The sequence below is a fragment of the Myiozetetes cayanensis genome, unplaced genomic scaffold, assembly GCF_022539395.1.
Source record: "Myiozetetes cayanensis isolate MyiCay16 unplaced genomic scaffold, myiCay2020 scf39, whole genome shotgun sequence".
Classification (NCBI taxonomy): domain Eukaryota; kingdom Metazoa; phylum Chordata; class Aves; order Passeriformes; family Tyrannidae; genus Myiozetetes; species Myiozetetes cayanensis.
The window spans coordinates 1,331,270-1,345,613 of record NW_026087620.1 but is presented as its reverse complement, the minus strand read 5'-3'; the positions used below and the strand labels follow the sequence as shown (position 1 = coordinate 1,345,613).

Genomic DNA, 14,344 nt, shown 5'->3' with positions numbered 1-14,344 from the left:
CTAAAATTTATATAAATATGAAATAATAAAAGATATCAATAAAACATCAAAATAATAACATAAATATAATAAATCTTAAAATACAGATAAATTATTAAATATTTTATACAATGATTGCTTTTCAGAGTATGGAAAATATGGGAATGATATTCTGTTTGCACATAACTGCTTCTTGAAATACAGATCTGTGTTTCAGCTTGAGCTCAGTGTGCTGCTGAGGCAGTGTATTTGTTCCTTTTTTTTCTAAGAATGGCAAAATTAAGAAATTATTGTAATATATAAATTATTTAGTGGTAGAAATATTGGTACTTTCCATGTTAAATCACACATTGCTGGTAATATAAAAAAGGAAGCTTTCTGTGGAGTGAATGCCGTGTCTAAAAGGTAAAATTTATTGAGAGACTGAAACTTCCCAGGGAAAAATTCCAGTCTGTCGCAGCCAGGTGTGCTTGGACTGTGGTGTTACAGTAGTTTTCTCATTGATGTGTTATTGATCTGCTCTGTGTTTATGGCTGTCTGTACAGTTTTAATGTCATTTACCTGTGGCAATCTCTGTTGAATTCTGGTTTCAGAACATCAGAATTGATGCTGAGCTGCCCAGGGAATACTTTGAGGTGCTGCAGTCATCTCTGAATGGATCATATCATTATGTGAAGGCAATAAAGGAGGGGCAGACCACCATTGACGCTGCCCTGACAGCAGTGGTCGATCAGGTATGTCCTCACCAGAGCTCCCCTGCTTTACTACCGGGCCTAAAATTAATTCAGCTGTGCAGGAGTGACCTCACAGTGAAAGAAAACCCAGGAACTGCATGATCTGAGCTGCTTTGTTTGAATAGATTAAGGACCCAATTCTAAAATCCCTACTTGAGGAAAACTCAATTAAGTCAGCAGAGGATTTGTGTAGGTAAAGAGTGGGATTTTGGTGCCAGGCATGTGGCAAAGGCCTGTTCAGGCAGTGGAGCACAGCACTGATCTCTTCTCTCATGGCAGGTCCTTGTGCAGGCACATCCCATCCCCTCGTGCTGGGGCAAAGGCCTCTCAGGCTGAGGGGGTTTTACAGTTTGTTGTGGTAGATCACCAGTGTCAGACCCTGGCCTTGCTCTGCACTCACACTGGGGGAGTTTGCTGTCATTTGGTAAGTGACCTTAAACGCTGGAATGAAAATCTGCCAAATGTATCAGCCTGCACATTCCTTCCCATTAATATGGATTAACTCTGCTGAACGTGTGGCTAACTGGGGCACGCGGTGTGCAAGCGACTTGCTTTTGCTTGAGACTTCAGCACTTCAACCCATCTGCTGTGCAGTCATCTGGGTGGTTCCTGGAGCAGGGTCTGTGTGTGAGAAGGGAGGTCGTTCCCTGTGTCAGAGAGGTGCTCTCCAGTGGAACAGGATCCACTGGGAGCTGCCAAAGTGTTCCTTCAGCACTGCAGGACCGGTGTGTTGTGCCAGAGGAGGTGGCATTGCAGTGACAGCAGAGCTGGGAAGGCCGGTGGTGGGGGGTGAGCAGTGGGTCTTTTGGGCTGAGCTTGGTGCTCAGAGTGGAACAAGCAGAGTAAACACAGATGTTGAGTCTCCAGGTTGGTTCCCAGACACGGTCTCCAAACAGTAGTGATGGAGTGTCCCTCTCCTGGCTGTTTGCCTTTTAAATTAACCAGGGCACCTGTTCCTTCACGGCAACAATCCTCATTTAATCCAGCAGCACACCTTGCTGCCAGGAGCTGTTTTGCTCACAAGTAACACACTCCACAAGTGACCCTCAGCAGTGTTCCTTTCTCTCCTGAGATGTTTCCAACAACTTGAGGACTAAACATGAACTTTGGGAAGCCCTGAGGTGCTGTTTGTAACGCTGTGCTCTTACATTTGGCAGGATGGAGGGGTCCACACGCTACCAGTTCCAGTGACGAACCAGCAGGATGTGGAAATCTATCTTCCCATAGTTCTGTCACCGAGTATCCTGACGTTTCCTTGGCAGCCAAAAGCAGGAGTCTACCAGTACACCATCCAGGTATGCCAGAGAGCTGTCCAGCTGCAGGGAGTACTGCTCAGGCAGGCACAGTGAGGCCTGAAACCACTTACAGTTGGATATTCCAGGCACAGGGATATCAAAAAATGGGAGGAATTTAATGTTAGGGATGTTAGATACAGGAATTAATGTGTAGTTTGAAGAAAGCACCAAGAAACCAACAAATATAAAACTTCCACTGACTTTCTCCTCTTGTCTTTCCTTCCCTTTCTCTCTCCCCTCATGTGTGCACCTCATAAATGTGCATGGGGTGGTTTGGAATTCCAGGAAACATCCTGGGTACAAAGATTCACAGCAATAATTAGAGGCTGTCATTTGCTGAAAGGGATTGGGAGTATGAATTTGAGTGGGAAGTGACTGCAAAAAGAGCACAACAAGATGAATTTGCAGCACTCTGTCAACCAGTATCCTTCACTCACCACACCCCCATCCTGCTAACAAAAAGGTCTAGGGAGGCAAAGGCCTCAGTTCCATTTCCAGAAGGGACTTTTCCCCTGTGTTTCTTACGTGTGTCTTTGCTCCCAAGCTGTCAGTTGTTCCATAGGTTTCATGGACCAAATGGCTGGGCTCCCAGTATCCTGTATCTCCACTCTAACTAAGGCAAAGGACACTGTGCTTTCCCAGCCCAGCGATGCCCAAACCCTGCACTCAAGTTTTTGATGCACAGTTCCTGCCTCTCCCTTTTAGCAGGAAGTGGTGCTGACTTTTGGATCTGTCTTCAAGTAAAGAGTATCCAGAAAGAGGCAGTGACACTCGTGGTTACCCAGTGACAGGACAAGAGGAAATGACCTCCAGTTGTGCCTGGAGAGGTTTAGATGGGATATGAGGGAAAACTTCTTCATGGAAAGGGTTGTCAGGCATTGGCACAGCTGCCCAGGCACTGGTGGAGTCACCATCCCTGGAAGTATTCAGAACATGGATGTGGCACTTGAGGACATGGTTTAGTGGTGAACAGGATGGTGCTGGGTTGATGGTTGGACTTGATGATCTTAAAGGTCTTTTTCCAACCTTAATGACTCTGTGACTCTAGGAGGAGAATCAATCTCAGAGGGATAAAGCTGCATTCTCCAGTGCAAATCCCAGGGTAACTCCACTGAGTTTAGTGCTACATCTGCACTTTCATTTCCTGTGGCCTGAGTTTGGTTTAGTTCATGCTATTCCCAACCACACCAGCAGAGTGTGGTAAAAATTCTTAGTACAAATATGCATTTTCAGTACTTCATCATAATTCTGGTGGAGTTTTCCCAGTAAGGGAAAGTAAAGGTGCTTTTGTTTCCCATGTTGGTCACAGTTCTATTCTTATCTCACCTTACGTTGCATATGTAATGAAGCATCTCACCAGAGGACATTCCTTCCTGCCACTGTAGTCATTGTGTCAGTATTCTTACTTTACTGGGTGGGGGGGTTTCATAAAAAACATGCAAACCTTTTTCTTCCAACATTTTCAGTGAGTTTATACTTGTAGAACTGAGCCCGTTTGTCCAGCGTGGCCGTTCCACAGTAGCAGTGGTTGTTGACAAAAGCACACACACAGCTCCTCTGCTGTTCCTGCCTGCAGAGCAGTGTCTGCCTCCTACCCCATGGTTTGTCAGGCTGTTTTAAGCTGGTGAGGTGACTTCTTCTGAGAGCAAGTTGAAAGGGAGTTTTGGATCTAGCCCGATTCTGTTTATAGCTGAAGGAACTCCCTCCAGATGGTATCAGAACGACTGGTAGGCTTTGCTTTGTCTGCTGTCTGGTTTGTTGTGGTTGCTTTGTTCCTATCTGTGCTGATGAGGTGGGTTCTGCTGCCTTCCTTCAGTCCCTGCCAGCTTTGGGAAGGTCAGGATGGGGAGGTTGCTGCGTGCTGAGGAGGCATCACTGTCCCCAGGAGCTCCTCAGGCTGGAGGGAATGATTAGACTGTAATAAAAGCTGGTTTATCCTTTCTCTCCTCAGTGCTAGAGAGAAAAAATCTAATGCTGTGCCAAAATGTTTGTTTGGCAAGGAGATGAGACTTCATACAATTAGTAAGAATTGGGTGTTTCTGTTTTATGTTTCCTGCTCATCTCTCTGTTTTAATAAAAATACCTTTACAAAACGAGCAGAACTCCTGTGTGTTTTCAGCCTTCCTCACCATATCTGTGCATCCCCTCCTGTCACACACATTACCTGCTTATCCGTTGGTCTGTGTCCAGTGTCCCTTCTGGAATCAGGGAAGGAAAAAAGGGAAATGAGGCTCCTTTTCATTTTCCTTTTATTCTCTTTTCCTGGTAAAAGTTATTAGCCAAGTTCCTGCATAATTCAGAGTTGCTTATTTTCCACACTGTCCTTTTTTATCACCTTGTTTATTTTTAGTTTAGTTATGAAACAGGTTAAAGGAAATGCAGAGGAAGTTAAAGAAATTAAAACAATAAAAAACACATAAAAAAACTGCTCCAGTGTTCAGCCTTGTTCTACTCTGATGGAACTTTGACATTTATTTTGGAGTGTCAAAGACATCTCTTTTTTTAACTTGCTTTAAAAATTTTCTCATTATACCTTCCTGCACAGCTATTTGTCTCAAGAGGCACTTCCTATAGCTCATAATACTGATGTTTAAAATCTACATATTTCACAGCATTTAATGATTGTAGTTCTCCAGTAGCTGGGATTGCACATCCTGGAGGACAATACTCTGTGCTGGTAACTGTTTATACCCCTACAGTAGGACCCTGCAGCAGATCCTGCCCTGGCCTGGCTGCCAGGGGCTCCTGCAGTGCTGTGCCCTGTGTGTCTGTTGATGTGACCATTAGATCAAGGTTCTCACCCTCTAGGAGAAGAATTCCACTCCCTCACGGAATGACTGACCTGCTACTGCAGCAGCACTTTATTGAATGGCTGCAGGTGGATCTGCTGGTTTTTCAGCATAGAAATAAAGAAGTATTGCCAAGAAAAGAGTGACCTTTTTTCCCCTCCTTTTTTCTTTTTTCCCCCGTTACCTCATTTCCTCCCTGCCTCCCACCTCCTTTCCTCTTCCCTTTAGATCCCTTCACAGATCCCACTGGAAGAAGCTGGTAAGTGCAGAATGTCAGCTCAGCAGCTCTGAGACACCCCAGATGAGAGCAGAGGAGCAGTGGGAGTTGTGGGGAGCAGGATTATCCCTCTGGTGTGCTGGTCTGTGCTGTTCTGTGAGCACAGCTGGGAGTTGGGAGATTCCCACCAGGCTTGAGCAGCTGCAGGAGGGATGTTTGGGTTGGAGCACTGGTGAGCACACAGGGCATGTGCATGAAGAAAGCTGAAATTCAACTGAGTGAAGGGTACTAATCTTCTCATCTCTCTCTTATTTGCTTATTTGGAAGTTCTGAGGTGTTATTTTGTTTGTATTTCCCCATTCTCAATGTGTTCCTGGTTTTCATGCGAGACATTCCAAGGAGTGACAGCAGAGAAATGTGAGAATCATATACTCGATAAAATCTTTGAAAGGGTTTCCCTCTCTATTCCAGGCTCGTGGTGGAAGTGGGAATTTCAGCTGGTCCTGTTCTAACCAGGCTGTTGCAACAGTGACAGTGAAAGGAGTAATGACAACAGGCAGTGATACTGGGATCAGTGTTATTCAGGCAGTTGATGTTCAGAATCCCTTGCACTATGGAAAAATGAAGGTAAGACTTCTGTTTGTCCCTGATCACTCTCGAATATGGGGTTTGGAAACAGTGAAGCAGCGAGAATGCCATGGGCATTCCCTTCCAAAGGTTCCCAGGAGGTTTCCCTGCCTGCTCTGTGCAAGTTAAGTGATTAGTTTCAGTTTGTGCTCTGGGGGTTCAGACTCTGTCCACTGCTTGAACTTCACTCCCATTTTTGCCCCTTCTGACTTCCTTGTTGGAAGTTTAGAGTGCAAGGAGGAAATGGTGATTTACTCCTGGTCTGGCCATCTAAGCTGACAAGACAAACTTAAAATGCATTCTGCAGGGTGAGAGATGGGTGTTTTCCCCTGATATAAAAGGGTGGCAGATAGCAGGATGTGCAAGGAAATTCCTGTCTGGAGAAGTGACTGAAGTGAGTACAGTGCCACAGAATGAATCCTGATACCAAGGCTGGACAAGAAAAAGTAGTATTTTAGGAAAGTTAGGAGAAAATGGCAGTGAAAGACATGGCTCCCAAGAAGGATTTCGTGGTCCTTCTGCAAGTCATCCCCTGTTCTTAGGATCTGGTCATGGTGATCAGGGCGTGTGTGGAGGGAAGAAAATCCAGGAACAGCACATGGAATGGCCCCACAGGAAAGGGTGTGCAAAGGAAGATGAAGAAGCTGCTCTGGTTAACACTGCAAATCCACGGTCTTAAATATTTTTGTGTAGAGTGTCACTGATTTGGAGATACTTATTTGTGTCCAAAGGACAGAAGTTGTTTTCTTTAATGAAACTCTTGGTAGGCTTTTAAGAGCAGCTGGATCTGTGATGTGATGGAATAGAAACTAGAAGTGCTACTGTGGTGTGTTTGCTGCTCTGCTGCCTTCACAAACGGAGGATTTTAGTCTGGGCTTGAACTCTGTGCCTTCTGCAAAGAGCTAAACATGGGAATGGAAATGTGAGGGAGCAGAGGAAGCTGCTCCTGAGCTCAGGGAAGCTGAGAGTGCTGGCTGTGAGCACTCAGGGCTGCAGGGGCTCTGTGTGTGTGACTGCAGGGCCAGCCATGAAATGGGTTTGTTTGGAGGCTGCCAAACAACTCCCACCTGTTTCAGGCTTCCCAAAGGTGATGGGCCTTGTTCCTGGGGATTAGGATTTAGGAAGCCCTGGGGCAATGCACCTTCCTTCCAGGGCAGTGCCTGTCACTTAGCACCTGCTGAGGACGGGCTGGTTGCATCCAGTGTACGTTCATCAGCCATACACAACATCTCCCAGTTTGTAAACACTGCTGGAATTGTTGTCCTGCACTTCTGTTGAACCGAAGTCCCTTTGGACAAAAGTGTTGAAAAATGTGTTTGCTCCAGTCTGTCCCATAATGAAGAGGGAACTGTGGAAACAGATATTTTTTCCTACATTTTTTCCCCCTTCTTTTCTTTTTTTTTTTTTTTCTTCAGTGATTTTAGTTGCTGGGTTTTTGAGGGGTGAGTTAGCTCGGGGTTTTGCTCAGAGTATTTCTGTCAATTCTGTAAAATGAGTTTGAGAGGTACGAAACTTCATCCTTAAAGTAATGACTGAAATTCTTAAAATAGTGGCACAAATTAAAATCTGTTCAGAATTTAGTTTACAGGCTTGCTCTGAAATAATTCTCTGAGCAACCTAGATGCTGCTTTTAGCAGTGCAGCAGTTACAGCAGGAGATAAAGGAATGAAGATTTTTCAGCTCAAACTTGTTATCCTCAAACATAAGTCAAAGCCTGAGGACAGAAAGAATCCCTGTGTCCATGTGAGCTTTCAGAGCAGTGTATTGCACAATCTGAATAGGTTATTTTTGAATGCTTTTGTTCTTGTGTGTTAGGAACTGCAGAGTTCTGTTCACTGACCTGGGTGAGCAAGTTTAGTACTCGTACTTTTAGGAGTAGTTAATCCACACAGACTACGGCTTTAACTCTCTACCATGTGGTTTGGTGTCCTGAAGCCATTTGCAGAAGGTTAGGTAGTTAAGATACTGCAAATAAAAGCTTTGGTCATAGTGATTGTTATGAAATATGTGGTCAGTCTGTGGTGGATTGTTTAATGGAAAAACAAAGCTGAGTACAGGGTCAACAGATGGAAATACAAGCCAAGATTGCTTGTTGAAGCAGAAGGTTGTTGGATTAGGCCTAGATACTTGTTCACTTCTGTTAGATTTTTGCAAATTACTGTGTGGAAACGTTGGGCTCTGGACAGCTGTAAAAAAGTTTTTGCTAACAGAAATGCAAGAAAGAAGATAAAAAAGGCATAGAGGAAGTATTTGGGTCATTAGTTCCCTTAACATCTCCATCCCTGCTGCTGGGAGGGAGGGAGGCTGGGCAGCCTTGCTCACTGTGCCAGGTGTGAAGAAGTCAAAATGTGAAGATCAGGGTTGGGTGTTCAATCTGTCCCAGTTGGTGATGGGACCTCCTGGAGATACAACACAACCTGGTCCACACCTTAAATCAGCAAAGCAGAAGAGAGAATTATGGGAGGGGCAGTCAAAGGATCACCAAGCTGCTGTGGGCAAAGAGCTGTGAAATGCCTCTGTGCTGTGCCTCTCCCCTGCAGGTGTATGTCACTGAACCCAGTGGGATGGAATTCACGTCCTGCCAGGTGGAAACACGTGTTGGCCAAACCCTGGAGCTGCCCCTGCAGATCAACGGCCTCGCGGCGGAGACGGGCACGTTGATCCCCCTGAGGGACTGCTCACACCTGGATCTGCAGGTGGAGGTGGAGAACCAGGGGGTGTTCAGCCCACTTGAAGGTGATTTGACCCCCTTCCTGTTGTGGAAGTTAAATGAAGATGTTCCTGTCACACATCTTTCAGTCACTGTTCATTGTTCTGACTTCACAGGGGGGAATCAGAGTGGGTTTATTCTGAGGATGCAGAACTTCCCTCTGATATTTCTGATGTTTTGGGGGACTCTAACAGCATTTGGCAGTCATTTTATTGGATGATATGTGGTCTCCCTTATATCTTTCTACTGATTTAGTATTTTTAACCTGCTTCTGTAACAAAACTGATGGGTTTCTTATGAGAGAGGTCTGCATATATTGTGTTCTGACGAGAACACTGATTAACAACTGCTTTGCCCAAATTGTCCATCAGTGCTTTCAGTTCTATACAGACACTGTTCATGATTTGCCCACAAGGGACTATGACAATCAGCTGGTTAACCTTACCAAAGCTCTGCCATTGTTTAGCTCATTTCAAGAAATGCCTCTTGTCAGGTATGTGTGTTGTTTTTAAAGATTGGCATTAGTGTTGCTAGGCCAGATGGACCCTGGCACTGTGCTTGTTCTGTGACCTCTGGATTCAGTTGTTATTCACATGTATTCACTAGTTTTTCCCGAGTGACTTCTGTATGGAAGCTCTGTCCTGTGCTGTTGAGCCCGTAAAACCAGTCTGCAGTGTACCATCTCTGCCTGAGAGGCAGCAGTGTTAAATGTCACTCTGTAGTATGCTGTTGTAGTGTTTGTTTCAAAAAAAAATTAAAAATAAACCCCTCCCAAGCTCCAAAGTGTCCTCTAAGTAAGTGGAGAGTATCATACCCTGAGCTAGAAAGCTTGGCTAAGCAAGATGAAAATTACAAGCCATTTAGTCATCTTGTTACAGCAGGATGAAAATATTCAGTAAGAGGGAGGTTATATTAGTTTGTAGCAGAGTGAAGAGTCGTGTCCTGATCAGGCCGGTGTGAAACTAAAGATATTGGGAAGATGCTTTGGTATGTGAAAGACAGTAGGGATCACTTTCACCCATTTGGTTGGAGAACACATCTCTACTGACTTCTGTTGGAATTGTTTTTGTTGAGGAAAGTCATCACAGAACCATCAGTCATAGACTCAGGGGATGGTTTGTGTTCGAAGGGACTTGAAGCCCACCCATTCCACCCCCTGCCACGGGCAGGGACACCTCCCACCAGCCCAGGTTGCTCCAAGCCCTGTCCAACCTGGCCTTGGACACTTCCAGGGATGGGGCAGCCACAGCTTCTCTGGGCAACCTGTGCCAGGGCCTGCCCACCCTCACACAAGAATTTCCTATTAATCTCTAGTCTAACCCTGCTTTCTGTCAGTTTGAAGCCATTCCCCCTTGTCCTGTCACTCCAGACTCTTGTAGGGGGTGTCTCATCCATCTCTCTTGTAGGCTCCCTTCAAACAGCCAAGCTGAACTTGATTAACATGCCTGGGCATTGCTCTCTAAACATGTTTTTATCTCTTTCTGATTTATCTGACAGGAAGACTGAAGCCAACTGCTGATTTTTGCAGTGGGGTCAGAGTGAGAGCCGAGGCTCAGGGATTCACCACCCTGGTGGTGAGCTACACCCACGGGCACGTCCACCTCAGCGCCAGCATCACCATCGCAGCCTTCCTGCCGCTCAGAGTGAGTGTTGGCACTGCTCCTGAGGCACCACTGGAAATGCCTTTAAATGACAGAGAGCAGGTTGATATTATGCAATAAATATGTTCAAAACAGGAGGCGGGTGGTTTTGTATTTCCCTGTTGGCCAGGAGCAGTAGATGGAAATACAAGACAGGAGGTTTATGGTACCTCATCTTCGCACACCAACACTGACTCTGCAGAGCTGAAGTCTAATGCATTTGGCCAGAACTCTTTTCCCCCAAATCTGGAAAAAATGTTAGTGTAAATGATAGAAACTTTGTGACTATAATGACGATTTTATGGTTTAAATATGCTTTTCTGTCAAATATCTTCAAATAATTATGCTCAGCTGTTTAAGATGCTGAGATGTCCTAAGGAGAGTATGAACACTTTCTGTTCTGTTGTTGGCAGCAGTGAGAGAGAAGCACAGTCCCTCCAATTAGGAATTTTTCATGTCTGTGGTATCATTCACATTTATTAGCAAAGCCCCTTGAGGTGTTGTAAAGCTGCTTTTCATGTATAAAGTGAAATGATTCTGGGGTACCTGACAGAGCCAGGTCATGGTGACAAAGGGGGTGGGTTAAGTGCACTTTTTAAAAAAAATAAGCTGTGCTCAGATGTCTCAGTGAAGAACTTCTCTTTCTTTGAAGTGCAGAACAGTGATTTCCACATTATTTTCCTTCCTTTCTGTAGAATGAAATATTTATGATGCCTAGAAAGAGAAGGCAGCATTTTTCTGTCAGACATCTATTAATAAATAAATTACAGCATTAAAAAGTGGGGGAAAGATAAACAGTCCAAGGGCAGGCAGACCCTTGAGACTAAATTTCATTGGTTTCTAATGGGATTTTAACTTAATATTACAAATACAAGCAGGGAGTAAATGGGAGGAAAGAGGACCTCACCTTCTCTCTCTTCCTTTCAAAATGCACCTATGGAAAGAACTGAATTTTGTTAGCTACTCTTTCTTACTAAACACCAAAGTAATATGATGTTGTGGAACACAAGCTACAAATGGTTTTTGTGTATTAAATGTCAGGTTAAATGCTGTGGTGATGAACAGCACAGGCTGCCCCAGGAATGCACATCAGAGAGGTTTGAAGTAAAACTCGTGTAGGAGAATGATTACATACACAGAACTGTGCTGGAGAGAGCACTGTCAAGAGAAAGTACAATTTGACATTATTTCATTCATTTAAAGTACTGCCTGTATTAAAGTGTAGCAGAATACTCTGTGCTCAGAAAAGTATTTAAGGGTCTTCTGCTGTAATTTTTCATGAAAGAGATAAAACTTTCCATTGGATCCGTGGGTTCACTGATTATAATCCAACTGGACAGAATTCTTGTAGGTGATGGTAATTATTTTGGTGCAGCCCTGGTCTTGTGTAAATTGAATTATTAATTTGTAATTGCTCATTACAGGCTGTGGATCCACCGTCTGTCGCTTTAGTGACCCTGGGTTCCTCCAAAGACATGTTGTTTGAAGGAGGACCTGGACCATGGGTCCAAGAGCCTTCCAAGTTCTTCAGGAACATCACTGCTGACGATGCAGAAAGCCTTGTCCTGTCTTTACTTGGCCCTTCTACTTCTCCAAACCACAACCAGCACTGGGTTAGGGTGTCGTGCAAGAGCCTGGGAGAGCAGGTGAGTGCCAGAAGGTGTTTGTGTTGCCCTCCATCAAACACTGAGCTCAGGCAGCTGAGAACAGGCTCCAGACAGATTTATGCTACCACATACCTGTTATATAGGAGGTTGTTTTTATAACAGGCCAGTAAAAAACTTGGATAAGTATAATGTTTATGCATTGTGATGCTGGTGCAGGTTGTGGAGTGAGCATTTCCCAACATTCTGTTATCAAGTGGTTTATGGTGGGTTTATTGCAGCATAAACCCAAGTCATGGAAACCTTATGTTGTGGGATGCACTAAACATCCTGATCAGTGCAGCTTCAGCTTGCATAAGCAGCATCAGAGCAGAAGGTTACTGCAGCAAGCTGCCTCTTCTGTCTGCCCTGCTCCTCTTAACCACATTACCTCCCAGGGTAATTCTGTTTATTCTAACAAATGACAGCCATAGGAATTTACTGCTCTGCAATTTGTGCAGCTTTGTGAGCGTGGCCGTAGTCATTTTCCACCTGGTCCTGTTCTCTCCACTGTGCAGAAGTGATTTATCCTGCTTTGTTCATCTTCCCCAGTCTGTAAAGCATTTAGCTTTGATTTAATGTTTTCCTCTTGCTATTCTGCAAGGCCTGAGCATTTTGGTGGGGCTGCCAAATTCCACTGACTTCCTCAGTGAAGCCTCTGCAAAGCAGAGCTGTTTGTGTGAGTGCAAACCCAGAAAGAACAGCCCTTGTTGCTGCTGTCTGGACTGTGTGTGCATTGGCATCTGCATGGTCTGCACCACTGCATCAGTGGATGAGGGAACCAGAGATGCCTCAGCCTGCTGGGATACCCATCTCTGGCTTTAGAGCCACTTTGTTTTGCTGGAGGATAAACGAGGAATGTAAAATAAAAGATAACATGTTTTTAAACACAGTGACGTGACTATAAATATTGTCTTTTGGCTGTTCTGTTCTCGCTCTGCAAGAAGAACACCTGCCTTTTCCTTTTTAAGTTACCAGGAGATTTGTTGTGAATTAAGTTTGACAGTAATGAACAGGAATACCTAGGAAAAGTTCCCAGGAATAGTACTTTGATAGTGCTATAGAACCTGCTTGAAAAATGCACCTCCTTTTACATCTTCCCGTGTCTTAATGGTGCTGTAAATCCCCAAGAGTCGCATTTTTGCTTGTTCCTTCTGCCGTCAGAGTTGAACTGAGGCCTGTGGAAATAGAACATGCCTGAACTCTCCTTCCTCATTTGCCTCTTTGCAGCCTATTGCCTTAACAGTTGGGAACAGCCCCACGGTGACCAACCTGTTCCCGGCGGTGGAAGTGGCTGTGGTGAGGTTCGTCTGCGCTGTCCCTTCCCGGCTCACCCTGATCCCTGTTTATGGCAGTCCCCAGCTCGACCTCTCCTGCCCTCTCCTGCAGCAAAACAAGCAAGTGGTAAGGGAAGGGTCAGTGTTGGGACCTCCACGTGGGAAGTAAAGCAGCAGGACCTGCTCCAGGAGAGGCGGTGCTGGTGTCCCTGTCTGCTCCTGCACTGGGAGGGGTGTGGGCAGCAGGGCCAGGGAGGGGATTTTGCCCCTCTCTTCTGCCCTGTGAGGTCACCTGGAGCTCTCTGTCCAGCCCTGGGGCTCCCAGCACAGCACAGGGATGTGGAGCTGCTGGAGCAGGTCCAGAGGAGGCCACGGAGCTGCTCCCAGGGCTGGTGCCCCTCTGCTCTGGAGCCAGGCTGGGACAGCTGGGGGGGTTCCCCTGGAGAAGAGAAGGCTCCAGGGAGACCTGAGAGCCCCTGCCAGGGCCTAAAGGGGCTCCAGGAGAGCTGGAGAGGGACTGGGGACAAGGGATGGAGGGACAGGACACAGGGAATGGCTTCCCACTGCCAGAGGGCAGGGATAGCTGGATATTGGGAAGAAATTCTTCCCTGTGAGCGTGGGCAGGTCCTGGCACAGGTTGCCCAGAGAAGCTGTGGCTGCCCAAGGTGTGTCCAAGGCCAGGTTGGAAAGGGCTTGGAGCAACCTGGGCTGGTGGGAGGTGTCCCTGCCCATGGCAGGGGTGGGACTGGATGAGCTTTTAAGTCCCTTCCCACCCAGATCATTCTTTGATTCTGTGATTCTGCAGTGATCATTCAAACAGGTTCATAAAGGGACCTACCAGAAAATAGGAATAATACCTCAGAGCATTTGGGCTGTGGCTTCTCACCCAAGTGTTCAGTGAGGAAGCCCTTCTGACTTGTGAGATAAAATTATTTTTCATTTAAAAAAGGAGGGGGAAATATTTGCAGCAGCTGTTTCTGAGGAAAGTACTTGCTCTCTGTAGCACTTCATTGTAATCTAACTATGCCACTGAGCATGCAGAGATGTATTTTGCCATCCACGTGTGTGTCTTACCAGTAAAGGCATGAACTTTGCTGATGAGAAGATCTCTGTGGAAGCACATCAGAGGTGTCCATTTTTGCACCCCTGAGTCACAGTAAATGGACAGTGCATATGTGTAGATTTTCAAGCTTGAAGAACTTTGCTATTTTATTTTTACTCTGTATTCTCTCTCCTGAGGGGTGTTGTCACGTTTTGCTGCTCAGTAAACAGTGTTCTGTCATGTTAATATTCCCAGGCAAATATAAAAGTCACCTTCCTTTCCTAAAACTGCAATGCTTGTTGAGTTGATGAATCATTTTAAGTAGCTTCTGTGTAATAACAAGAGAAGAAGTTTTTTGTGTATTATCAGTCACTTGAGAGCTCACCTGCCT

At 45.4% G+C, this 14,344-nt stretch overlaps 1 protein-coding gene across 1 annotated transcript in view; it reads left to right on the top strand.

The window, feature by feature from the left end:
* Positions 1–14,344, top strand: part of NUP210 (nucleoporin 210) — a 57,601-nt gene that overhangs the window by 16,965 nt on the left and 26,292 nt on the right. The window contains exons 10-16 of the mRNA XM_050328295.1: positions 573–713; positions 1,871–2,008; positions 5,486–5,641; positions 8,182–8,377; positions 9,849–9,994; positions 11,416–11,637; positions 12,865–13,038. Of these exons, the coding sequence (XP_050184252.1) occupies positions 573–713; positions 1,871–2,008; positions 5,486–5,641; positions 8,182–8,377; positions 9,849–9,994; positions 11,416–11,637; positions 12,865–13,038 (1,173 nt within the window). The remainder of the gene's footprint in view (positions 1–572; positions 714–1,870; positions 2,009–5,485; positions 5,642–8,181; positions 8,378–9,848; positions 9,995–11,415; positions 11,638–12,864; positions 13,039–14,344) is intronic.